Genomic DNA, 26,581 nt, shown 5'->3' with positions numbered 1-26,581 from the left:
GGAGTAACTCAGTGGGACAGGCAGCAGCATCTCTGGAGAGAAGGAATGGGTGAAGTTCCGGGTCGAGACCCTTCTTCAGGCTCAATAAATAGCATTATCGGGTGACATTTCAGTGGTACAATTAACACAGGCAGCAGAATTCCCCTCCAATCTAATTGTGTTTTACAATCAATCTATAGGAAATGGAATTGTATCCAGGCCACAATAAATTGTGTTCACAGATATTAACAAGCAACAAAGATTTTTAAGCCTCAATATTTTATGCAACATATGCTGGAAGTCATAGTGGCTGGAAGATATAAATGGATACAAGATCTTTAATTTAATCAGTATCGTTTAAAGGTTTCAAATGCTATTGTATCTTGCCATTACTGGCAGGCCCCATTACTAGTGTAGATGGGGCATGTTGGTCGGCATGGGCAAGTGGGGCCTGTTTCTACGCTGCATGACTCTATGACTGTTAGTGTTAATTAGATTACAATCTTACACAACAAGGATGTTGCCAGGTCTCGAGGGCCTGAGCTATAGGGAGAGGTTGAGCAGGCTGGGTCTCTATTCCTTAGAGCGCAGGAAGATGAGAGGTAATCTTATAGAGGTGTACAAAATCTTTAGAGGAATAGATCGGGTGAATGCACAGTCTCTTGCCCAGAGGAGAAGAATCGGGAACCGGAGGACATAGGTTTAAAGTGAAGGAGGAAAGATTGAATAGAAACCTGAAGGGTAACATTTTCACACAGAGGGTAGTGAGTGTGTGGAATGAGCTGCCACAGGAGGTAGTTGAGGCAGGGACCATCGCAACATTGAAGAAACATTTAGACAGGTACATGGATAGGATGGGTTTGGAGAGATATGGGCCAAATGCAGGCAGGTGGGTCGAGTGTAGATCAGATTCAGATTCAGATTCAGATTCAATTTTAATTGTCATTGTCAGTGTACAGTACAGAGACAACGAAATGCATTTAGCATCTCCCTGGAAGAGCGACATAGCAAATGATTTAAATAAATAATAATAAGTGATAATAAGTGTCCGGGGGGTGGGGGGGTGATTGGCAGTCACCGAGGTACGTTGTTGAGTAGAGTGACAGCCGCCGGGAAGAAGCTGTTCCTGGACCTGCTGGTTCGGCAACGGAGAGACCTGTAGCGCCTCCCGGATGGTAGGAGGGTAAACAGTCCATGGTTGGGGTGAGAGCAGTCCTTGGCGATGCTGAGCGCCCTCCGCAGATAACGCTTGCTTTGGACAGACTCAATGGAGGGGAGTGAGGAACCGGTGATGCGTTGGGCAATTTTCACCACCCTCTGCAATGCCTTCCGGTCGGAGACAGAGCAGTTGCCATACCATACTGTGATGCAGTTGGTAAGGATGCTCTCGATGGTGCAGCGGTAGAAGTTCACCAGGATCTGAGGAGACAGATGGACCTTCTTCAGTCTCCTCAGGAAGAAGAGACGCTGGTGAGCCTTCTTGATCAGAGTTGAGGTATTGTGGGTCCAAGAGAGGTCATCGGAGATGTTGACTCCCAGGAACCTGAAGCTAGAAACACGTTCCACCTCCGTCCCGTTAATGTGGATGGGGGTGTGCGTACCGCCCCTGGACTTCCTGAAGTCTACAATGAGCTCCTTGGTCTTCTTGGAGTTAAGGGCCAGGTTGTTGTCAGCGCACCATGCTGCTAAGTGCTGGACCTCCTCCCTGTAGGCCGACTCATCGTTGTTGCTGATGAGGCCAATCACCGTTGTATCATCTGCATACTTGATGATGGTGTTAGTACCATGTACAGGTGTGCAGTCATAGGTGAAGAGGGAGTAGAGGAGGGGGCTCAGCACACAGCCCTGTGGAACGCCGGTGTTCAGGGTGAGGGTTGAAGAGGTGTGCTTGTCTAACCTAACAGACTGGGGTCTGTTGGTTAGAAAGTCCAGTATCCAGTTGCAGAGGGAGGGGTCGATGCCCAGGTTACCGAGTTTGGTGATCAGTTTTGATGGTATAATGGTGTTGAATGCTGAGCTGTAATCGATGAACAGCATTCTTACGTAAGTGTCTCTGTTGTCGAGGTGGGAGAGGGCGGAGTGAAGTGCCGTTGAGATGGCATCCTCCGTACTCCTGTTCTTGCGGTAGGCAAACTGATAGGGATCCAGTGTGGGGGGTAGGCAGCTTTTGAGGTGTGCCAGGACCAGCCTCTCGAAGCACTTGGTGATGATGGGGGTAAGTGCAACTGGGCGGAAGTCGTTGAGGCTTGCCGCAGTGGAGTGTTTTGGCACTGGCACGATGGAGGTGGATTTAAGGCACGTGGGGACAACTGCTTGGGCAAGTGACAGGTTGAAGATGTCAGTCCAGACGTCTGTCAGCTGCGCAGCACAGGCCCTGAGCACGCGCCCGGGGATGCCGTCAGGGCCAGCAGCTTTACGTGCATTAGTCCTACTCAGTGCCACGAATACGTCGTAGGGGGTGAGTGTGAGGGGTTGGTGATCGGCAGGTAGCACAGCCTTGATGGCTGTCTCTAGATTGTCCCTGTCGAAGCGGCCATAGAAGTGGTTAAGCTCCTCAAGGAAGGAGGCGTCGCTGGATGTGGGGGTGGTGTTGGAGGGTCTGTAGTCCGTGATGGCCTGGATGCCTTGCCACATGCGTCGGGGGTCGGAGTTGTTGTTGACGGGACGTGTTGGTCGGTTTGGGCAAGTTGGAGCCGTTGGGCCTGTTTCCACGCTGTATCACTCGATGACTCTAACTACAGCAGACAACCTACAACCTCTGAGAGAGATGGGAGGCAGCAGAGCCAGCCGTAGATGGCGCAGAACTGGGAACGTCTGCCTGCCGTACAAAGTGATGCCCGGTCTGTGGACAGATGTGTTTGACGTTAGGCAGATAGAGAGTTGAAGAGGATGAAAGTTGAAGACTCCCTGAGTAACTGGCAAAGCTCAGAATGATAGGACAGGTTGCAATGAGAGCAAGGAAGACTGGGATGAATATTCAGTTGATGTATCATTGTATAGCTAGTGTTCCAGTAACACAGACTTAGTTTACAAAAGCGCGTACTGGCAGTTCAGGCACTTGGGTTGATGCATCTGATTTGTGGTATCCTCAATATGTATCTCGTGGTCTGAGAATGTATATTTATTAGCGCTGATGGAACGCCCACTAAAGTGGGTGAAGCTCAATACTGGAGCTGTGCTCTACTAAAGGTGTGGCCCCTTGAAGCAACTGGGGCCAAAGATCCTATAGTGAGCAAGATAGTCCACTCGACGAAAAAGACGTAGTACGGTCATGGGCGGGTTCATGGGTAATATTCGGCACCATTTCCGTAACCGGCTTCCGTCTCCGCACCAAAGATCCCGTAGCGGAGTCCGTGGAATTCTCTGCCTCAGAGGGGGGTTGAGGCAGGTTCTCTGGATGCTTTCAAGAGCGAGTAAGATAGGGCTCTTAAAAATAGCGGAGTCAGGAGATATGGGGAGAAGGAAGGAACGGGGTACTGATTGGGGATGATCAGCCATGATCACATTGAATGGCGGTGTTGGCTCGAAGGGCCAAATGGCCTACTCATGCACCTATTGTCTATTGTCTATTGTCTATAGTCTAAAGATACTAGTGCGGAGACGGAAGCCGGTTACGGAAACATCCTCGTAAAAATCAAAGTTCTTTGGTAAAAATCTTCTCATTTTCAGAATTATAATTTATTAACACAAACTGTTCCCCCGCATCGTTGATTACACTGCGGGTCTGGTCGGGTCGGGTCGGGTTACTGAAATGGATGAAAAAAGGCCCACGTTCCGTTCCTTTGCGTACTACACTTCAGCCCATTGCATTTAGTAGGAGTGGTCTATCTTGCTCCGCTATAGGATCTTTGAGTGGGGACCATGCTGGGACCTGCCACAGGCATTGCTGCTTTAACAGGTAAAACCAACGCTCTTCACACTTGCTGTCAACCCACCCTGTTTTACGTTTGAGCAACTCAAATCTAAACACCTGGCGAAGAAAAACTTACAAAAAATAAATAAAAAGGTATTTCTGCAGAACTGGTTTAGATGTGCAGCAAAAATGAAAAATATATATCAATTAAAAGTACAAGTTTAAAAAAAAACCACAAACAGCCATCTACACAAAACCATCGAGTGCTTAAAGAGTTACGTGATTAATGATGTACCTAAACGTGATGTGTATGTGTGTTTTAAATATTTTTTGCCCCGTAAGCTTACAAAAATGGAATTCCTACATTTAGGTTGAGGGGAAGCAAGTGTAAAGACTGTGATAGCATCACATAGTGCTCTAGATACTTAGTGAACTCAGTAAAGAGCTCAAATCAACCGTCCTGCTCTTTAAAAGATATTTACACATTACTTCACTGAAATGACCCCGGCTGTCTAAAAGGTTATTTCATTTTTCTAATAATCTCTGCTAAATAATGCAAGTTTATACTTCAGAGTATAAGAAACTTTACGTGCATGGACAGGTTCATTGGACTCCACTTACAGGGACCTTTGTGCATTAATCAACATTGCTGTAGATGTTCCTGTGATGCTGGTTGAACGGCTGGTGCTGATCAGTACCTGTGAGTCTGGTGAGGGTACTGAGAATTCTGCTGGGTTGAAGAAGCATAGCCAGTGGTGGTCTGAGACTGGGAAGAACCCTGGACATTGCTTTGGTAACTCAGGCGAGGAGCGGCGTGCTGCAAAGACCAAAAACACCATGTCAGCAGTACAAGATATGCTCGAGCTAACGATGAACACATTCTACATTACAGCTCATGTGCTGGAAAGCTGGTAAAATTCGAAGGTAGACACAAAACGCTGGAGTAACTCAGCGGGTGAGGCAGCATCTCTGGAGAGAAGGAATGGGCGATGTTTCAGGTCGAGATTGTTAAGGGTTTGGACACGCTAGAAAGATTGTTAAGGATTTGGACACGCTAGAGGCAGGAAACATGTTCCTAGTGTTGATGTTGATGTTGGGGGAGTCCAGAACCAGGGGCCACAGTTTAAGAATAAGGAGTAAGCCATTTAGAATGAAGACGAGGAAACACTTTTTCTCACAGAGAGTGGTGAGTCTGTGGAATTCTCTGCCTCAGAAGGCGGTGGAGGCAGGTTCTCTGGATGCTTTCAAGAGAGAACTAGATAGGGCTCTTAACAATAACGGACAGGGGATATGGGGAGAAGGCAGGAACGGGGTACTGATTGGGGATGATCAGCCATGATCACATTGAATGGCGGTGCTGGCTCGAAGGGCCGAATGGCCTACCCCTGCACCTATTGTCCATTGTCTATTGAGACCCTTCTTCACACTTCAGTCTGAAGGTCTCGATCCAAAACGTCGCCCATTCCTTCTCTCCAGAGATGCTGCCTCACCCACTGAGTTACTCCAGCATTTTGTGTCTACATTTCAGTTCAGTTTAGTATATTGTCACGTGTACCGAGGTACAGTGAAAAGCTTTTTTGTTGCGTGCTATCCAGTCAGCGGAAAGACAATACATGATTATAATCGAGCCATTTACAGTGAACAGATACATGATAAGGGAATAACGTTTAGTGCAAGGTAAAGTCAGCAAAGTCCGATCAAAGATAGTCTGAGGGTCACCAAAATGGTAGATAGTAGTTCATCACTGCTCACTCATTGTGGTAGGATGACATTTCCTTATCATCATCTGCTTTCATAGAAACAGAGAAAATAGGTGCAGGAGTAGGCCATTCGGCCCTTCGAGCCAGCACCGCCATTCAATATGATCATGGTTGATCATCCAAAATCAGTACCCCTTTCCTGCTTTCTCCCCAAATCCCTTGATTCCGCTAGCCCTAAGAGCTAAATCTAACACTCTCTTGAAAACATCCAGGGAACTGCCCTCCACTGCCGTCTGTGAATATATGATTCTGTTCCATTCTGTTTTGTAGTATTTTTGCACAATCCACAAGCATTGCCACTTTTCATTTCACTTCACATCTCGTATGCGTATGTGACGAATAGACTTGACTTGACTTGGCTCGGAGTGAAAACGTTTTTCCTCATCTATGTCCTAAATGGCCTACACCATATTCTTAAACAGTGACCCCTGGTTCTGGACTCCCCTAACATCGGGAACATTTTTCCTGCATCTATCATGTCCAATCCCTTAAGAATTTTGTATGTTTCTACAAGATTCCCTCTCATCCTTCTAAACTGCAGTATACAAGCCCAGCCGCTCCATTCTCTCAGCATATGACAGTCCCGCCATCCCGGGAATTAACCTGGTGAACCTACGCTGCACTCCCTCAATAGCAAGAATGTCCATCCTCAAACTACGAGACCCAAACTGCACATAATACTCCAGGTGGGGTCTCACCAGGGCCCAGTACAACTACAGTAAGACCTCCTTGCTCCTTAACTCAAATCCTCTCACTATGAAGGCCAACATGCCATTAGCTTTCTTCACTGCCTGCTGTCGTTTTTATTCCTTACCCTTCCATATCTCTAGCCTCCCTCTCCCCTCCGTCTGAAGAAGGGTCTCTACCCGAAATGTCACCCATCCCTTCTCTCCAGATATGCTGCCTGTCTGACTGAGTTACTCCAGCATTTTGTGTCTATCTTCGGTGTAAACCAGCCTCTTCAGTTTCTTCCAACACAATATATACAGTAGGAATGAAAATTCAAATACACTTTTTAAATCATCAGATCATCCAAGCCGATGCATGGAATTTTCAAATGCTGGTACCTTGAGGAAAACACAAAGTGCTGGAAGAACTCAGCGGGCTAGGCAGCATCTATGGAGGGACAGACGGGCAAAATTAGTTTTATGTGCAAATGTGAGGTGTTGTACTTTGGTAGGTCGCATGTAAGGGTAACAAATACAGTTAGTTTAGTTTAGTTTAGTTTAAAGATACAGCATACGACTACTGAATGGTCAATGGTTCAATGGTACTTTGTAGTTACGAGTACCATGAGCTTGGTGTGGGCCCTAATCTTCCAACCTATGTCATTGCAGGCCTTGTACTGTTTTTACTTGCACTTTCTTTGTAACCTTTAAAGGGTTTAGAAAATATTCACGGAGATGTTGCCAGGACTAGAGGGTGTGAGCTATAGGGAGGGGTTGAGTAGGCTGGGTCTCTATTCCATGGAGCGTAGGAGGATGAGGGGAAATCTTATTGAGGTGTACAAAATCATGAGAGGAATAGATCGGGTAGATGCACAGAGTCTTTTACCCAGAGTAGGGGAATCGAGGGCCAGAGGACATAGGTTCAAGGTGAAGGGGAAAAGATTTAATAGGAATCCGAGGGGTAACTTTTTTACACAGAGGGTGGTGGGTGTATGGAACAAGCTGCCAGAGGAGGTAGTTGAGGCTGGGACTATCCCATTGTTTAAGAAACAGTTGGACTGATACATGGATAGGACAGGTTTAGAGGTATATGGATCAAACGCAGGCAGGTGGGACTAGTGTAGGTGGGACATTGTTGGCCGGTGTGGGCTAGTTTGGCCAAAGGGCCTGTTTCCACACTGTATCACACTGTGACCATGACTGTGAGGCTATAAAGCTGTAACACTATATTCTGCACTTGGTTATTGCTCCGGTCTGTTTCCAATAACATTCGTGACTAGATTATGATATCCTGCAGGCTTGACATTTTGTACATACTATCTATTCAATACAAAAATAAACAAAGGACTTACAAAACACAGAAGTAATTTCTCAATATTAACAGTACAGGAACAAAAGATCAACTGAGTAGCATCGAAACAACTGCAACAGTTAAATCATTTAAAGCCCTGTCCCACTGTATGAGTTCATTCCAAGAGCTCTCCCCGAGTTTGCCCTGATTCGAAATTGGAGATTTACGGTAATGGCCACTCGTCGGTACTCGGGGCTCTCGTGGACATTTTTCAACATGTTGAAAAATCTTCACGAGTCTTCCCGTGCTTACCTGCCATTAGCGAGTCTTCCCGAGTACCTGCCGTTAGCGTTACGAGCCGCGAAGAGACGCCCCCGAGCTCCGACGTACCCGCTACGTTCATTCTCCGTGCTTACCACGAGTTTGATTTTTTTTAAACTCGAGAGAGCTCTTGGAATTAACTCGTACAGTGGGACAGGGCTATTATAAAATATTTTAAAAATTGCACTGGTTTTGTTAATTTTACAAAGAACTAGATCAGGTGCAGACTCGTTGGGCCTGTTCCCCCTAGGCAATATTCCACCACTCTCCCATAGCCCCCCACTGCGCAGGCGCGTCTGACGGGGTCCCGTTGTGACGTGACTCACGGCAACCCTCCCCAACTGCACCTCGCCACCCCTCTTCCAACCCCTATCCTCCTCCTCCATTCCCCCCTCATCCCCCCAGCACTCCCTGCCCCTTTTCTTTACCCTCCTTCATCTTTCCCCTCTCCTCTTCCACTCTCCCCTCACCTCGCCCTCCCTTTCCTTTCCCCTACCCTCAGTCACTCCCTCCCTCCATAACCCCTCTCCCCTCCCTACCCCCCTCTTCTCCCTCTATCCCCCACTCCTCACCTCCCCCGAAACCCACCCCTCCCACAATGAAAATCACAATGTATTTTTTTAAACGACACCTCCCCCCTATCCCACGCCCCCACAATGAAAATCGCGTTTTTAATTTAAAATAACCTAAACAATGTTAGCTGTTAATGAAAACAGAGGAATTTGATTAAAACTGAGGGTTTTTTTTAAATCGCATTTTTTGAATGGAAATGAGATTCGGAATCCCATTGTGACGTCAAACGTGGCAGGGCAAGTGGAAAAATGGTTAGAAAAGTGATTTTTGTAAAGTTTTAAATGTCAATAACGTGTAAAATATACCTTCAATCCAAACGAAACTTATTTCATTTAAATCCCAGGACAATGGTGATGAAGGTGAGCCAAAAACTGTAGCGTTGTCACATACCGCTTTGGAGGGATTTTGGAATATTACGCACACGCACGCACGCACGCAAACAAACAACATGAGAGTTTTAGTAATATACTAGACTAAGTGGGACACGTTGGGTCCCAGCATCATACGGGAGGGCTGGTCCCCAACGCAATATTCCACCACTCCACCAATTCCAATATTGATAGCCAGTGTGGGGGGGGGCTTTCTGGAGCGCTAGCATGGGTGTTGTGCGCTGACGGGACTGGTTTCCAGAGGGCTAGTATGGACATTGTGGGCCGAATGGTTTCTTGGGCTGGCGGCTCAGTCACTCAAGCCTGTTGTGCTGGCAGCTCATTCACTCACGGCTGGTGGGCTCACAGTTGACTCACGGCTATTCCTTGCAATTCCATTTCTAGCAGGGTGCAGGGCCATCAAATTCAAGTGCAGTTTCATACCATTTCAAGCAGGGTGCAAGACCACTAAAGACAGCGAGTCGTGACCTCTCCCTCCCCCATCTTGCAGAGACTGAGCCACGCCCACACTTCCGGATTTTATAGTCCCTCCCCCCCTCCCACCAGAAGGGGCGTGGCCTTCATGGCATGATTGACAGGAGAGAGAATCTCAACATTTTTTAAACACTAATAACTCTTATTTTTCATCGATGGGAAAAATCCTCGGCACCTGATGAGCAGAGGGGGACTCTGAGTAAGATGACCAAAAATCACAGCCGTACGTGGTAGCGTTTCTTCTAAAATCAATATAAAGCGCAAACAGGAATCTAACTCACTCTTGAAAACATCCAGTGAATCGGCCTTCTGTGGCAGAGAATTCCAGATTCACAACTCTCTGGGTGAAAGCATTTTTCCTCATCTCATTACTAAATGGCCGACCCCTTATTCTGGTTTGCCGCTTCTTCTGGCCAATTTATAAGCCTCTTCCTTGGCTTTAACACTGTCCTTGACTTCCCTCGTCAGCCATGGTTGAGCTGCCTTCCCCGTTTTATTTTTTCGCCAGACAGGGATGAACAATTTCTGTAGTTCATCCATGCAGTCTTTAAATCTTTGCCATTGCATCTGCACCGTCAACCCTTTAAGTATAATTTATCAGTCTATCCTAGCCAATTCCCCTCTCATACCTTCAAAGTCTCCTTTATTCGAGTTCAGGACCCTAGTCTATGAATTAACCGTGTCACTCTCCATCCTAATGCAGAATTCCACCATATTATGGTCACTGTTGCCCAAGGAGTCTTGCACAACAAGATCGCTAACTAATCCTTCCTCATTATACAATACCCAGTCTAGGATGGCCTGTCCTCTAGTTGGTTCCTCTACATATTGGTTTAGAAAACCGTCCCGTATACATTCCAGGAAATCCTCCTCCTCAGCGCTGCTACCAGTTTGGTTGCCCCAATCTAAATGTAGATTAAAGTCACCCATGACAACCGCTGTACCTTTGGTGGTCACCCATGAGAACCGCTGTCCAAAGGAGTCTAATTATAAACTAATTTTACCTCATAGCATCATGTTCAGCACAGATGCTGTGGACAGTAGGACCAGGTTCAGGAATAGCTACTTCCCCACAGCCATCAGGCTATTAAACTCGGCTCGGACAAAACTCTGAACATTAATAGCCCATTATCTGTTATTTGCACTTTATCAGTTTATTTATTCACGTGTGTATATATTTATATAATGGTATATGGACACACTGATCTGTTCAGTATTCATGCCCACTGTGTTCTGTTGTGCTGAAGCAAAGCAAGAATTTCATTGTCCATATCTTGTATCTTGCAGTTTTATAGTTAGCAAGAAAGGGTGAAGTTATACAGTGAACGTGCAGATCCTGACAGGACTTTAATTGTGGTAAACTCTGACATGGTTGATGGTGGACAACTCCTTTAGCCCCTATGTGGTCAACATTGTCATACATTGAACCAGTTAAGGTTTTGCCTGCTGCCCTCCAATGTTTTTCTAAGGGCATTAATCCGAGAATATTTCCACAGATTTGTTCACTTACTGCTATCCAAGATGGCGTCCAACCTAGGCGACTATCCGCGTGCTCGCCACTGACAGAAGCAGATCAACAATCACAAGGATTTGAGTATAAGAGCAGGGAGGTTCTACTGCAGTTGTACAGGGTCTTGGTGAGACCACACCTGGAGTATTGCGTACAGTTTTGGTCTCCTAATCTGAGGAAGGACATTCTTGCCATAGAGGGAGTACAGAGAAGGTTCACCAGACTGATTCCTGGGATGGCAGGACTTTCGTATGAAGAAAGACTGGATAGACTTGGCTTGTACACGCTAGAATTTAGAAGATTGAGGGGGATCTTATAGAAACTTACAGGCTAGATGCAGGAAGATTATTCCCGATGTTGGGGAAGTCCAGGACAAGGGGTCACAGTTTATGAATGAATGATGAATGAATACGTTTATTGTCATTGCACAAACTGTGCAATGAAATTCCATTACATCTCCTCCGGTTAAAAAAATACAAACACGACAACCATTAACACATATGTACACTTATTAGTAAAATAATAAATAAGTATTTTAAAAGAGTTTAAAAGAATTTGGCGGCATTTCTTGGAATTATATTTTGCTTCCCCAGTGTTCTCTGTTGGAATTTAGCTCTTTTATCGCACATGGGTAGAAACTATTTTTAAGTCTGACTGAGACCTGAATCGCCTCCCAGAGGGTAGCAGAGTAAAAAGGTGGTTGGCAGGGTGGGATGTGTCCTGCTTGATGCTTGTGGCCCGGCGCAAGCATCGGGCCCTATATATGTCATCCAAGGAGGGTAGTTGAGCGTTTGTAATGCTCTGCGCAGTTTTTATAATTCCCTGCAGCGCCCTCCTCTCAGCCACAGTACAGCTAGCAAACCACACCAGGATTCCATAGGAGAGGATACTTTCCACGGCGCATCGGTAGAAGGACAGCAGCAGCGGCTGTGAGACGTTTGCTCTCCGCAGAGACCTCAGGAAATACAGCCGCTGATGTGACTTCTTCACGAGAGTGACGGTGTTCATTTGCCATTTGAGGTCCTGGGAGATGTTTATTCCCAGGAACTTAAAGCCGGTGACTCTCTCCACCATGTCTCCTTTGATGTACAAGGGAGCAGGTTCCTCTCTCCTCTTCCTCCTGAAGTCAACGACCAGTTCTTTTGTCTTTGATGGGTTGAGTACCAGGTTGTTTTTGGTACACCAGACAGTCAGTTTTTGGACTTCATCCCTGTAGGCAGACTCGTCGTTGTTGTTTATCAGTCCCACCACAGTCGTGTCGTCCGCAAACTTGATGATCCTGTTTGTACTGTGTGTTGGTATACAGTCATAAGTGTATATTGTATACAAGATGGGACTCAGCACACAACCTTGTGGCACTCCTGTGCTGAGCGTCAGGACTGGGGAGTAATTGGACCCCATCCTGACAGTCTGTGGGCGGTCTGTTAAAAAGTCCTTAATCCATCCGCATGTGTTTGCATTAACACCCAGATCAGACAGTTTGTCCACCACTCTGCTGGGGATAATTTTATTAAATGCAGAACTAAAATCTACAAATAACATCCTCACATATGAGCCAGGACGCTCCAGATGTGTCAGTGTAGAATGTAGAGCCATGTTGATGGCATCCTCCGTTGACCTATTAGCTGTATATGCAAACTGATGCTGATCCAGGGTGGATGGGAGTGAGGACTTAATGTGGGCCAGGACCAGCCGTTCAAAACACTTCATCACCGTTGAAGTGAGAGCAACAGGTCTATAGTCATTCAAGCTGGTAATGGATGTTTTTTTGGGTACAGGCACGATGGTAGCAGTCTTAAAGCATTTAGGGACAGTGCACGTTGACAGAGAGAGGTTGAAGATGTCGCTAAAAACCTCCGCTAACTGGTCTGCACAGTCCCGCAATACTCTCCCTGGGATGCCATCTGGGCCAGCAGCCTTCCTGGGGTTGACCCTGCGAAGTGTTCTTCTGACGCCCTCCGTACTCACAGTGAGTGGCACCGTGAGTGCCAGGTCGTCAGTGCTGGGTGCGGCTGCAGGTGCAGGCTCCGCCTCATTCAGCTCAAAACGGGTGAAAAAATGGTTGAGCTCCTCAGCTAGCGAGTTGTTACTGCTGCAGATGGTCGGCCCCCCCTTGCCCTTGTAGTTGGTAAGTTGCTGAATGCCCTGCCAGACACGCCGAGGGTCCCTCTCGTTAAAATACCCCTCTAACCTTCTTCCATAGGCTGTCTTTGCCTCTTTAATGGCTCTCTTTAGTTTAGATCTGGCAGTGCTGTACAATTCATCACTGCCAGATCTAAAGGCTGAGTTGCGTTCCCTCAGCAGTTTCCTGACATCCCTGGTCATCCATGGTTTGTTGTTTGGATAGCACCTGACCTCCCTGTCGACAGTGACGTTGTTGATACAGTTCTGTATATAGAACATGACTGTGGATGTGTATTCTTGTATGTCCTGGTTTGCAAACAGGTCCCACTCGGTGCGCTCAAAACAGTCCTGAAGTTGGGCGGCAGCGCCCTCGGGCCAAGTCTTTATGCTTCTCACACTGGGCTTGGTTCTCATAATGAGAGGTCTGTATGCCGGGGTGAGAAAGAGTGATAGATGGTCAGACTGGCCGAGGTGAGGGAGAGAGGAGGCTTTGTATCCATCCCTAATGTTGCTGTATACGTGATCCAGTGTATTTTGACCTCTCGTCGGACACGTGACATGCTGGTGGAATTTAGGGAGGACAGTTTTTAGATTAGCCTGGTTGAAATCTCCAGCCACGATGAAAATCCCATCAGGGTGCGCAGTCTGTAATTTGTTGATTGATGCTAGCAGGGTGTTCAGTGCTAGCTTGACGTTGGCACTTGGTGGAATATAAACAGCCAGAATAACGACAGCTGTGAACTCCCGCGGCAGGTAGAAGGGTCGACATTTCAATGTAATAAACTCCATGTCTGGTGAACAATGTCTCTCGACAACGTTTACATTTGTACACCATTTGTCACAAGAGTAAATACATAACCCCCCTCCTCTGCTCTTACCAGAGTCACTGCTCCTGTCGGCCCGGTGTGTTGTGCGACCTACCAGACTGATGGCCTCGTCCGGGATCCCAGCGTGAAGCCAGGTCTCAGTTACCACCATGATCGAGCAGGTTTGTACAGTTGTGTTTTCTTCAGTGATCAGCTCCAGCTCGTCCATCTTGTTGCTGAGCGATCGGGCGTTCGTCAAAAAGATGCTGGGTAGCGCTGGTCTGTAAGGATCTTCCTTTAGCCTAGCGTGAATGCCGGCTCGACAACCGCGCTTCTGCCGCCTCCGTCTGCGCCGCCTCCCGCACCGTCCTTTCGGTATGGTGATCCACTCGGACTCCGCTGGGTGGGTGATTTCTGGCGGGATATAATCGTTGTGGGAGCTTCTTGCGAACTCTAGTTCGCTACACAGCGTCCCAATCCTTAGAAGGTCCTGCCGGTTGTACTTCGAGTCGCAGGTCCACAGACAAACGGACAAAACAGACAAAAACAACAACATCCACACGGGGAGGGCAAAACCGCTGCATTCAGGTACGCCGCCATTTTCGATTAAGGATAAGAGAGAAGTCTTTTAGGACCGAGATGAGAAAATCATTTTTTACACAGAGAGTGGTGGATCTGTGGAATTCTCTGTCACAGAAGGTAGTTGAAGCCAGTTAAATGGCTAGATTTAAGAGGGAGTTAGATGTGGCCCTTGTGGCTAAAGGGATCAGGGGGTATGGAGAGAAGGTAGGTACAGGATACTGAGTTGGATGATCAGCCATGATCATATTGAATGGTGGTACAGGCTCGAAGGGCCAAATGGCCTACTCCTGCACCTATTGCCTATGTTTCTATATTACAATCGCTCCACACTCTGAAATCTCTCCCTTATCTGTACACTGTGAATGGCTCGATGGTAATCATGTACTGCGTTTTCACTGACTGGTTAGCACGTAACAAAAGCTTTTCACTGCACCTCGGTACACGTGACATAGAAACATAGAAAATAGGTGCAGGAGGAGGCCATTTGGCCCTTCGAGCCAGCACCGCTGACCATAAACTAAACTGAACTGAACTTTTATGTTTGCAATAAACAAGATCATCAACAACAACAAGGAGAGGGGAGAAAGATTTAATAGGAACGTGAGGGGCAACCTTTTCACACAGAGGGTGGTGGGTGTATGGAACGAACTGCCGGAGGAGGTAGTTGAGTCTGGGACTATAACAGCATTTAAAAGGCACTTGGACAGATACATGGATAGGACAAGTTTGGATGGATCTGGGACAAACGTGGGCAGGTGGGACTAGTGTAGCTGGGACATGTTGGTTGGCGTGGAAGACTTGGCCTGTTTCCGCGCTGTGTGACTCTGTCATTCTATAACAGTGTCAGCGTGGTTTTATTCGAAGAGGTGATGAATGTGGAATACTTCTATAGGGAGAGGTTGAGCGGGCTGGGACTCTATTCCTAGGAGCGCAGGAGGATGAGGGGTGATCTTACCCAGAGGTGTACAAAATCATGAGAGCGTAGATGCCCAGAGTCTCATGCCCAGAGTAGGGGAATCGAGAACCAGAGGACATAGGTTTAAGGTGAAGGGGAAAAGATTTAATAGGAGCTGGAGGGGTAACCTTTGCACACAGAGGATGGTGGGTGTATGGAACAAGCTGCCAGAGGAGGTAGTTGAGGCAGGGACTATCCCAACTTTTAAGAAATAATTGGACAGGTACATGGATAGGACGGAGCTGGAGGTATATGGACCATACGCAGGCAGGTGGGACCAGTGTAGCTGGGACATGTTGGTTGGCATGGAGGACTTGGCCTGTTTCCGTGCTGTGTCACTCTGTTACTCTGTGACAGTGTCGGGGTAGTTTTATTTGGGGAGGTGATGAAGTGGAATACCTGATAATCGGCAGCCATGGCCTGTGAGCCGGAAGATGTGGCGGATGTCCCGAGACGAGGCTTCTTGGTGGGAGGTCCCTGGCTGAGCCCGCTGTCCTGGTTGTGCTGGAGACTCCCCGCAGCCGTACCACTGCCGACACCACCAGTGCCCCCAGCCGCTGTGCCGTTGGTCTGCGAGCTGCTTTGTTGCTGTGCGGCCTGCTGCTGCTGCTGCTGCTGCTGCTGCTGCTGGTTCTGCTGGGCTGTCTGCTGGTGCTGCTGTGTTTGCTGCTGATTCTGCAGAAAACAGGAACAAAACAGCTCATCATCAACTTCAACCATCACATCATCAACATCAAGCATCACATTATCAACATCAAGCATCACATCATCAACATCAAGCATCACATCATCATCATCATCAACATCAAGCATCACATCATCAACATCAAGCATCACATCATCAACATCAAGCATCACATCATCAACATCAAGCGTCACATCATCAACATCAAGCGTCACATCATCAACATCAAGCGTCACATCATCAACATCAAGCGTCACATCATCAACATCAAGCGTCACATCATCAACATCAAGCGTCACATCATCAACATCAAGCGTCACATCATCAACATCAAGCGTCACATCATCAACATCAAGCGTCACATCATCAACATCAAGCGTCACATCATCAACATCAAGCGTCACATCATCAACATCAAGCGTCACATCATCAACATCAAGCGTCACATCATCAACATCAAGCGTCACATCATCAACATCAAGCATCACATCATCAACTTCAACCATCACATCATCAACATCAAGCATCACATCATCAACATCAAGCATCACATCATCAACATCAAGCATCACATCATCAACATCAAGCATCACATCATCAACATCAAGCATCACATCATCAACATCAAGCATCACATCATCAACATCAAGCATCACATCATCAACATCAAGCATCACATCATCAAGCATCACATCATCAGCATCATCAACCATCACATCATCAACACCACATTATCAACATCAAGCATCACATCATCAACATCAAGCATCACATCATCAACACCACATCATCACATCATCAAGCATCACATCATCAACATCATCAACCATCACATCATCAACCATCACAACATCAACCATCACATCATCAACATCACATCATCAACCATCACAACATCAAGCATCACATCATCAACATCATCCATCACATCACAACATCAAGCATCACATCGTCAACATCAAGCATCAACATCAAGCATCACATCGTCAACATCAAGCATCACATCATCAACATCAGCCATCACACATCACACTGCCCATGTCTGATTGTTAATTTGTTAAATATAGATTCGGCCCTTCGAGCCAGCACCGCCATTCAATGTGATCATGGCTGATCATCCCCAATCAGTACCCCGTTCCTGCCTTCTCCCCATACCCCCTAACTCCGCTATTTTTAAGAGCCCTATCTAGCTCTCTCTTGAAAGCATCCAGAGAACCGGCCTCCACCGCCCTCTGAGGCAGAGAATTCCACAGACTCACCACTCTCTGTGAGAAAAAGTGTTATCCTCGTCTCCGTTCTAAATGGCTTACTCCTTATTCTACAATTAACCTACAAACCTGTACGTCTTTGGAGTGTGCGGGAGAAAACCCGAAGATCTCTGAGAAAACCCATGCAAGTCACAGGGAGAACGTACAAACTCCGTACAGACAGCACCCATAGTCAGGATCGAACCTGGGTCTCCTGCATTGCAAGCGCTCCAAAGCAGTAACTCTACCGCTGCTCTACCGTGCTCAGAAACCGGCCCTCAGCCCAGAGTCCGCAACGCCCAGTGATCAAACCCGGATCTGTGGTGCTATAAGGAAGCAACTCTAATGCTGCACCACCGTGCCACCCATGATGTATATATGTAGACACAAAATGTTGGAGTAGCTCAGCGGGTCAGGCAGCATCTCTGGAGAGAAGGAATGTGTGATGTTTTGGATCGAGACCCTTCTTCAGGTCTGAAGAATAGGTCTCGACCATAAATGCCACCCATTCCTTTTCTCCAGAGATACTGCCTGACCCGCTGAGTTAATCCAGCATTTTGTGTCTATCTTCAATTTCAACCGCTTACCAGCATCAGCAGTTCTTTCCTACACATGTATATATGTATGTATGTACATGTATATATACTCCTTCTGCAGTTGTACAGAACCCTAGTGAGACCACACCTGGAGTATTGTGTGCAGGTTTGGTCCCCTAATTTGAGGAAGGACATTCTTGCTATGGAGGGAGTGCAGCGTAGGTTTACAAGGTTAATTCCCGGGATGGCGGGACTGTCATATGCTGAGAGAATGGAGCAGCTGGGCTTGTACACTCTGGAGTTTAAAAGGATGAGAGGGGATCTCATTGAAACATACAAGATTGTTAAGGGCTTGGACACGCTAGAGGCAGGAAACATGTTCCCGATGTTGGGGGAGTCCAGAACCAGGGGCCACAGTTTAAGAATAAGGAGTAAGCAATTTAGAACGGAGACGAGGAAACACTTTTTGTCACAGAGAGTGGTGAGTCTGTGGAATTCTCTGCCTCAATGGGCGATGGAGGCAGGTTCTCTGGATGCTTTCAAGAGAGAGCTAGATAGGGCTCTTAAAAATAGCCGAGTCAGGGGATATGGGGAGAAGGCAGGAACGGGGTACTGATTGGGGATGATCAGCCATGATCACATTGAATGGCGGTGCTGGCTCGAAGGGCCGAATGGCCTACTCCTACACCTATTGTCTATTACACACACTGAACATTTTTTCTCATTTATTATATTGTTTACATCGTACTATGTTTACATATTCTGTTGTGCTGCAGGTAAGAATTTCATTGTTCTATCTGGGACATATAACAATAAAACACTGTTGACTCTTGAGGAAGGGTCTCAACCCGAAACGTCACCTATTCCTTTTCTTCGGAGATGCTGCCTGTCCCGCTGAGTAACTCCAGCATCACAGGTTTCACAATCGTGGTTAAACACTTTAGGCATGTTGTACAATGAGGCTGTGCTACTGACAATTGAGAATAACCTTCTGAGTTCCTCTGTTTGTGGTTATCCTGGTCCAGGCGTTTATAGAGTCATAGAGTGATACAGTGTGGATACCGGCCCATCAGCCCAACCTGCCCAATCCGGCCAACATGTCCCAGCTACACTAGTCCCACCTGTGTGTGTTTGGCCCATATCCCTCCAAACCTCTCCGATCCATGTTCCTGTCTAATTGTTTCTGAAATGTTGCGATTGTCCCTGCCTCAACGACCTCCTCTGGCAGCTCGTTCTGTGCGCCCACCACCCTTTGTGCATAAATGCAAATGTTGCTTGGAAGTGAGAATGGCATGTCTGCCCATAAACAGTTCAAGCAATAACATTTTGACAGAGAATGTCCAGCCATCACCTTGTTCACTCGTTCTATCCTACACATGAGGGCCAATTTACCAAGGCCAATTAACCTACAAACCTGCACGTCTTCAGAATATGGGAGGAAACTGGAGCACGGAGAAAACCCAAGCAGGACACGGGGAGAAGTTTACAAACTCTGTACAGACAGCGCCCGTAGTCAGGTTGGAACCTGGGTCTCTGACGCTGTGAGGCAGCAACTCTACCGCTGCGCCATCATGCCGCCGTTAGAAACAAAGAGTTTGAGGAGGTCAACATGTCGCAACAGCATCAATGGAGACAAATGGATGGTCAACATTTCGGCTAGAGACCCCGCATCAGGATCTCATTTCGGTTAGAAATATAGAAACATAGAAAATAGGTGCAGGAGGAGGCCATTCGGCCCTTTGAGCCAGCACTGCCATTCATTGCGATCATGGCTGATCGTCCCCTATCAATAACCCGTGCCTGCCTTCTCCCCATATCCCTTGACTCCACCAGTCCCTAGAGCTCTATCTAATTCTCTCTTATATCCATCCAGTGACTTGGCCTCCACTGCCCTCTGTGGCAGGGAATTCCACAAATTCACAACTCTCTGGGTGAAAACGTTTATTCTCACCTCAGTCTTAAATGACCTCCCCTTTATTCTAAGACTGTGGCCCCTGGTTCTAGACTCGCCCAACATTGGGAAAATTTTTCCTGCATCTAGCTTGTCCAGTCCTTTTATAATTTTATATGTTTCTATAAGATCGCCCCTCATCCTTCTAAACTCCAGTGAATACAAGCATAGTTACAAGCCATATGATGGTCACGCCATCCCAGGGATCAATCTCGTAACCCTACGCTGCACTGCCTAAATCACAAGGATGTCCTTCCTCAAATTAGGAGACCAAAACTGTGCACAATACTCCAGATGTGGTCTTACCAGAGCCCTATTTAACTGCAGAAGAACCTCTCTACTCCTATACTGAAAACCTCTTGTTATAAAGGCCAACATTCCATTAGCTTTCTTCACTGCCTGCTGAACCTGCACGCCAAATTTCAGTGACCAGTGTACAAGGTCTCGCTGTACCTCCCCCTTACCTAACCTAACCCCATTGAGATAATAATCTGCCCCCTTGTTTTTGCCACCAAAGTGGATAACCTCACATTTATCTATATTATACTGCATCTGCCCACTCACTCAACCTGTCCAGGTCACCCTGCAACCTCCCAACATCCTCTTCACAGTTCACACTGCCACCCAGCTTTGTGTCATCTGCAAACATAGAAACATAGAAACATAGAAAGTAGGTGCGAGAGTAGACCACCAGGTCCGTCGAGCCCGCACCGCCATTCGCTCATGGCTGAACACTAAACAGACACACTTACCCACAAACAGTAGACACAAGACACAGAACACAAGACACTACCCTCCCCTTTATACCGCTATCACCCCTCTCCACCCCAAAAACCTCGTGATCTCCTGGGGGAGGCAAAAAACCGGATAAAAACCCAGGTCCAATTCGGGAAAAAAATCCGGGAAATTCCTCTCCGACCCCAATCTAGGCGATCGACACTTGTCCAGGAGATCACTCAGGTCTTACTATACTAACCATACCTAGGTCCATATCCCTGCCCTCTCCCCGTAGCCCCTTATCCCCTTGGCAGCTAAAAAACCATCTATTTTAGTCTTAAATATATTTAAAGTTTCTGCTTCCACTGCTCCCTGGGGCAGTGAATTCCATAAATTAACCACCCTCTGGGTGAAGAAGTTCTTCCTCATCTCAGTTTTAAAAGAGCCCCCCCTTATTCTGCAACTATGTCCCCTAGTTCTAGTTTCCCCGATCATTGGGAACATCCTCGGTGCATCCACCCGATCAAGGCCCCTCACGATCTTATATGTTTCAATGAGATCGCCTCTCATTCTTCTAAACTCCAAAGAGTAGAGTTCCAGCCTACTTAACCTTTCCTCATATGTCAATCCCCTCATTGCAGGAATTAATCTTGTAAACCTTCGCTGCACTGCCTCCAGGGCTAGTACATCCTTTCTTAAGTATGGACCCCAGAACTGTACACAGTATTCCAAATGTGGTCTCACTAATACTGTGTACAGCTGCAGCAAGACCTCCGTGTTTTTATACTCAATCCCCCTAGCAATAAAGGCCAAAACTCCATTGGCCTTCCTGATTGCTTGCTGCACCTGCATACTAACTTTTAGTGATTCATGTACTAATACCCCTAGATCCCTTTGCGTTGCATTACAACGCAGCTCCTCCTCATTTAGAAAATAACTTGCCCTATCATTTTTTTTCCCAAAGTGAATGACTTCACATTTATTAGTATTAAACTTCATCTGCCAAGTTGTTGCCCACTCACCTAGCTTATCTATATCCTTTTGCAGACTCTTCCTATCCTCCTCATCCCCTACTTTTCCTCCCATTTTTGTATCGTCCGCAAATTTTGATATATTACACTTGGTTCCCTCCTCCAAATCATTTATATAAATTGTGAACAACTGGGGTCCCAGCACCGACCCTTGCGGAACCCCGCTAGTTACCGGTTGCCATCCCGAGTATGAACCATTTATCCCCACTCTCTGCTTCCTATTTGTTAGCCAATCCTCTACCCATGCTAATATATTACCCCCAATTCCATAATTTTTTATTTTTAGCAATAGTCTCTTATGTGGCACCTTGTCAAAAGCCTTTTGGAAGTCCAAGTATACCACATCCACCGGTTCCCCTTTATCCACCCGGGTTGTTACTTCCTCAAAGAATTCGAGCAAATTCGTTAAACAGGACTTCCCCTTCACAAAACCATGCTGGTTCTGTCCGATGAAGTCATGTTTATCCAAGTGCCCCGTTAGTGTTTCTTTAATAATTGTCTCTAACATTTTACCCACCACCGATGTTAGACTAACCGGTCTATAGTTACCCGCTTTCTGTTTACTTCCTTTTTTAAATATAGGTGTTACATTGGCCATTTTCCAATCCACTGGGACCGTTCCTGCCTCCAGGGAATTTTGGAAAATTATCACCAATGCATCCACAATCCCCACCGCTATCTCCCTCAAGACCCTTGGATGTAATCCATCAGGCCCAGGGGATTTATCCTCCTTCAGTCTCATTAATTTCCCTAATACCACCTCCTTGGTGATCTTAATAGTATTTAGCTCCTCCATTCCTACCGCCCCCTGTTTATCCAACGTTGGAATATTTTTTGTGTCTTCTATGGTGAAGACTGATACAAAATACTCGTTTAATGCCTTTGCCATTTCCATGTTCCCCACCAACAACTCTCCAGTCTCACCCTCCAATGGACCAACGTTCACCTTAGCCACCCTTTTTCTTTTTATATAGCTATAAAAACTCTTACTATTAGTTTTTATGTTGTTTGCTAAATTCCTTTCATAGTCTATTTTCCCCGTCTTAATTAATCTCTTAGTTATTTTTTGCTGACCTTTAAATGCTTCCCAATCCTCTACCCTCCCACTATCTCTGGCTACCTTATATGCCCTTGCCTTCAGCCGAATACTATCCTTTATAGTTTTACTGAGCCATGGCTGACTGTTCTTACCCTTACCCCTTTTTTTCTTCATAGGAATAAATTTTTCTTGAAGGTTATACAGTAGACCCTTAAACGTACACCACTGCTCATGTACCGTCTTATTCTTGAGTCTGCTATCCCAGTCAACTTTGATCAGCTCAGTCCTCATACCTTCATAATCCCCCTTATTTAGACTAAGCACCCTAGCCTGAGTTTCAACCTGCTCCCCTTCTATTTGAATATGGAATTCGACCATATTGTGGTCACTTGTTCCCAACGAGTCCCTAACTATGACATTTTTAATTAATCCTGCTTCATTACACAGGACCAGATCCAAGATTGCCTCCCCCCTTGTCGGTTCTGTGACATACTGTTCTAGGAACCCGTCTCTAATACATTCTATGAATTCTTCCTCTAGTCTACCCTGCCCAGTTTGGTTTGCCCAATTAATATGAAAATTGAAGTCCCCCATGATTACAGCAGTTCCCTTTTTACATGCGTCAACTATTTGCAGATTTATGTTCTGACTAACAGCGTCACAGCTATTTGGAGGTCTATAAATTACACCCACTAGTGTTTTTTTCCCCTTGTTATTCTCTATCTGTACCCAAGCTGTTTCACTATCCTGATCCTTCAACGCAATATCCTTCCTCTCTATTGCCGTTATTCCCTCCCTTATTAAAAGCTGCTAGTGTTGCTCCTAATTCCCTCTTCCAAATCATTAATATATATGGTAAACAGTTGCGGCCCCAACACCGAGCCTTGCGGCACTCCACTCGCCACTGCCTGCCATTCTGGAAAGGACCCGTTCACTCCTACTATTTGCCAACGAATTTTTTATCCATGTCAACACCCTACCCCCAATACCATGTGCTCTAAGTTTAGTCACCACTCTCCCGTGCGGGACCTTATCAAAGGCTTTCTGAAAGTCTACATACACTAGACATAGATATAGACATAGACATAGAAAATAGGTGCAGGAGTAGGCCATTCGGCCCTTCGAGCCTGCACCGCCATTCAATATGATCTTGGCTGATCATCCAACTCAGTATCCTGTACCTGCCTTCTCTCCATACCCCCTGATCCCTTTAGACACAAGGGCCACATCTAACTCCCTCTTAAATATAGCCAATGAACTGGCCTCAACTACCTTCTGTGGCAGAGAATTCCATAGATTCACTCTCTGTGTGAAAAATGTTTTCCTCATCTCGGAAAGATTTCCCCCTTATCCTTAAACTGTGACCCCTTGTTCTGGACTTCCCCAACATCGGGAACAATCTTCCTGCATCTAGCCTGTCCAATCCCTTAAGAATTTTGTAAGTTTCTATAAGATCCCCCCTCAATCTTCTAAATTCTAGCGAGTACAAACTGAGTCTATCCAGTCTTTCTTCATATGAAAGTCCTGACATCCCAGGAATCAGTCTGGTGAACGTTCTCTGTACTCCCTCCATGGCAAGAATGTCTTTCCTTAGATTAGGAGACCAAAACTGTACGCAATACTCCAGGTGTGGTCTCACCAAGATCCTGTGCAACTGCAGTAGAACCTCCCTGCTCCTATACTCAAATCCTTTTGCTATGAATGCTAACATACCATTCGCCTTCTTCACTGCCTGCTGCATCTGCATGCCTACTTTTAATGACTGGTGTACCATGACACCCAGGTCTCGTTGCATCTCCCCCTTTCCTAATCGGCCACCATTCAGATAATAGACTACTTTCCTGTTTTTGCCACCAAAGTGGATAACCTCACATTTATCCACTTTATACTGCATCTGCCATGCATTTGCCCACTCACCCAGCCTATCCAAGTCACCTTGCAGCCTCCTAGCATCCTCCACACAGCTAACACTGCCCCCCAGCTTCGTGTCATCCGCAAACTTGGAGATGTTGCATTCAATTCCCTCGTCATGAATATATATCGTAAATAGCTGTGGTCCCAGCACTGAGCCTTGCAGTACCCCACTACTCACTGCCTGCCATTCTGAAAAGGACCCGTTTACTCCTACTCTTTGCTTCCTGCCTGTCAGCCAGTTCTCTATCCACATCAATACTGAACCCCCAATACCGTGTGCTTTAAGTTTGTATACTAATCTCTTATGTGGGACCTTGTCGAAAGCTTTCTGAAAGTCCAGATATAACACATACACTGGTTCTCCCTTATCCATTCTACTAGTTACATCCTCGAAAAATTCTATAAGATTCGTCAGACATGATTTACCTTTCATAAATCCATGCTGACTTTGTCCAATGATTTCACCACTTTCCAAATGTGCTGCTATCCCATCTTTAATAACTGATTCTAGCAGTTTCCCCACTACCGACGTTAGACTAACTGGTCTGTAATTCCCCGTTTTCTCTCTCCCTCCCTTTTTAAAAAGTGGGGTTACATTAGCTACCCTCCAATCCTCAGGAACTACTCCAGAATCTAAAGAGTTTTGAAAAATTATCACTAATGCATCCACTATTTCTGGGGCTATTTCCTTAAGTACTCTGGGATGCAGCCTATCTGGCCCTGGGGATTTATCGGCCTTTAATCCAGTCAATTTACACCACTTCCCGGCTAACCTGGATTTCACTCAGTTCCTCCATCTCATTTGACCCCCGGTCCCCTGCTATTTCCGGCAGATTATTTATGTCTTCCTTAGTGAAGACAGAACCAAAGTAGTTATTCAATTGGTCTGCCATGTCCTTGTTCCCCATGATCAATTCACCTGTTTCTGACTGCAAGGGACCTACATTTGTTTTAACTAATCTCTTTCTCTTCACATATCTATAAAACTTTTGCAGTCAGTTTTTATGTTCCCTGCCAGTTTTCTTTCATAATCTATTTTCCCTTTCCTAATTAAGCCCTTTGTCCTCCTCTGCTGGACTCTGAATTTCTCCCAGTCCTCTGGTAGGCTGCTTTTTCTGGCTAATTTGTACGCTTCATCTTTTGTTTTGATACTATCCCTGATTTCCCTTGTTATCCACGGATGCACTACCTTCCCTGATTTATTCTTTTGCCAAACTAGGGATGAACAATTGTTGTAGTTCATCCATGCAGTCTTTAAATGCCTTCCATTGCATATCCACCGTCAACCCTTTAAGAATCAATTGCCAGTCTATCTTGGCCAATTCACGTCTCATACCCTCAAAGTTACCTTTCTTTAAGTTCAGGACCCTTGTTTCTGAATTAACAATGTCACTCTCCATCCTAATGAAGAACTCAACCATATTATGGTCACTCTTGCCCAAGGGGCCACGCACAACAAGACTGCTAACTAACCCTTCCTCATTACTCAATACCCAGTCTAGAATAGCCTGCTCTCTCGTTGGTTCCTCTACATGTTGGTTTAGAAAACTATCCCGCATACATTCCAAGAAATCCTCTTCCTCAGCACCCCTGCCAATTTGATTCACCCAATCTATATGTAGATTGAAGTCACCCATTATAACTGTTTTACCTTTGTTGCACGTATTTCTAATTTCCTGTTTGATGCCATCCCCAACTCCGCTACTACTGTTAGGTGGCCTGTACACAACTCCCACTAGCGTTTTCTGCCTCTTAGTGTTTCGCATCTCTACCTATATCGATTCCACAACCTCCAAGCTAATGTCTATTGCGTTAATCTGCTCTCTAACCAGCAACGCTACCCCACCTCCTTTCCCTTTCTGTCTATCCCTCCTGAATATTGAATATCCCTGGATGTTCAGCTCCCAGCCTTGGTCCCCCTGGAGCCATGTCTCCATGATCCCAACTATATCATAGTCGTTAATAGCTATCTGCACATTCAACTCATCCACCTTATTACGAATGCTCCTTGCATTGAGACACAAAGCCTTCAGGCTTGTTTTTACAACACCCTTATACAATTATGTTGAAAAGTGGCCCTTTTTGATTTTTGCCCTGGATTTGTCTGCCTGCCACTTTTACTTTTCACCTTGCTACCTATTGCTTCTACCCTCATTTTACACCCCTCTGTCTCTAC

The 26,581-nt window shown here is 46.2% G+C and overlaps 1 protein-coding gene across 3 annotated transcripts in view; it reads right to left on the bottom strand.

Annotated features, from left to right (window-relative positions):
- Window positions 1-3,711: 3,711 nt before the first annotated feature.
- The window catches only part of cdk19 (cyclin dependent kinase 19), a 243,388-nt gene continuing 220,518 nt past the window's right edge, over window positions 3,712-26,581 (bottom strand). For 2 of the 3 annotated variants that reach the window (XM_033022000.1, XM_033021998.1), the window contains 2 exons: window positions 15,685-15,960; window positions 3,712-4,649 (listed from right to left, as the gene is read on the bottom strand). In XM_033022000.1, the coding sequence (XP_032877891.1) occupies window positions 4,524-4,649; window positions 15,685-15,960 (402 nt within the window). In that variant the 3' untranslated portion in view covers window positions 3,712-4,523. The remainder of the gene's footprint in view (window positions 4,650-15,684; window positions 15,961-26,581) is intronic. The other variant, XM_033021999.1, reaches the window with a different exon arrangement.

This window comes from Amblyraja radiata, chromosome 5 (assembly GCF_010909765.2).
Source record: "Amblyraja radiata isolate CabotCenter1 chromosome 5, sAmbRad1.1.pri, whole genome shotgun sequence".
In the NCBI taxonomy this organism is placed as follows: Eukaryota; Metazoa; Chordata; class Chondrichthyes; order Rajiformes; family Rajidae; genus Amblyraja; species Amblyraja radiata.
The sequence above is the reverse complement of the archived record's forward strand: the minus strand, read 5'-3'. Positions and strand labels throughout refer to the sequence as shown.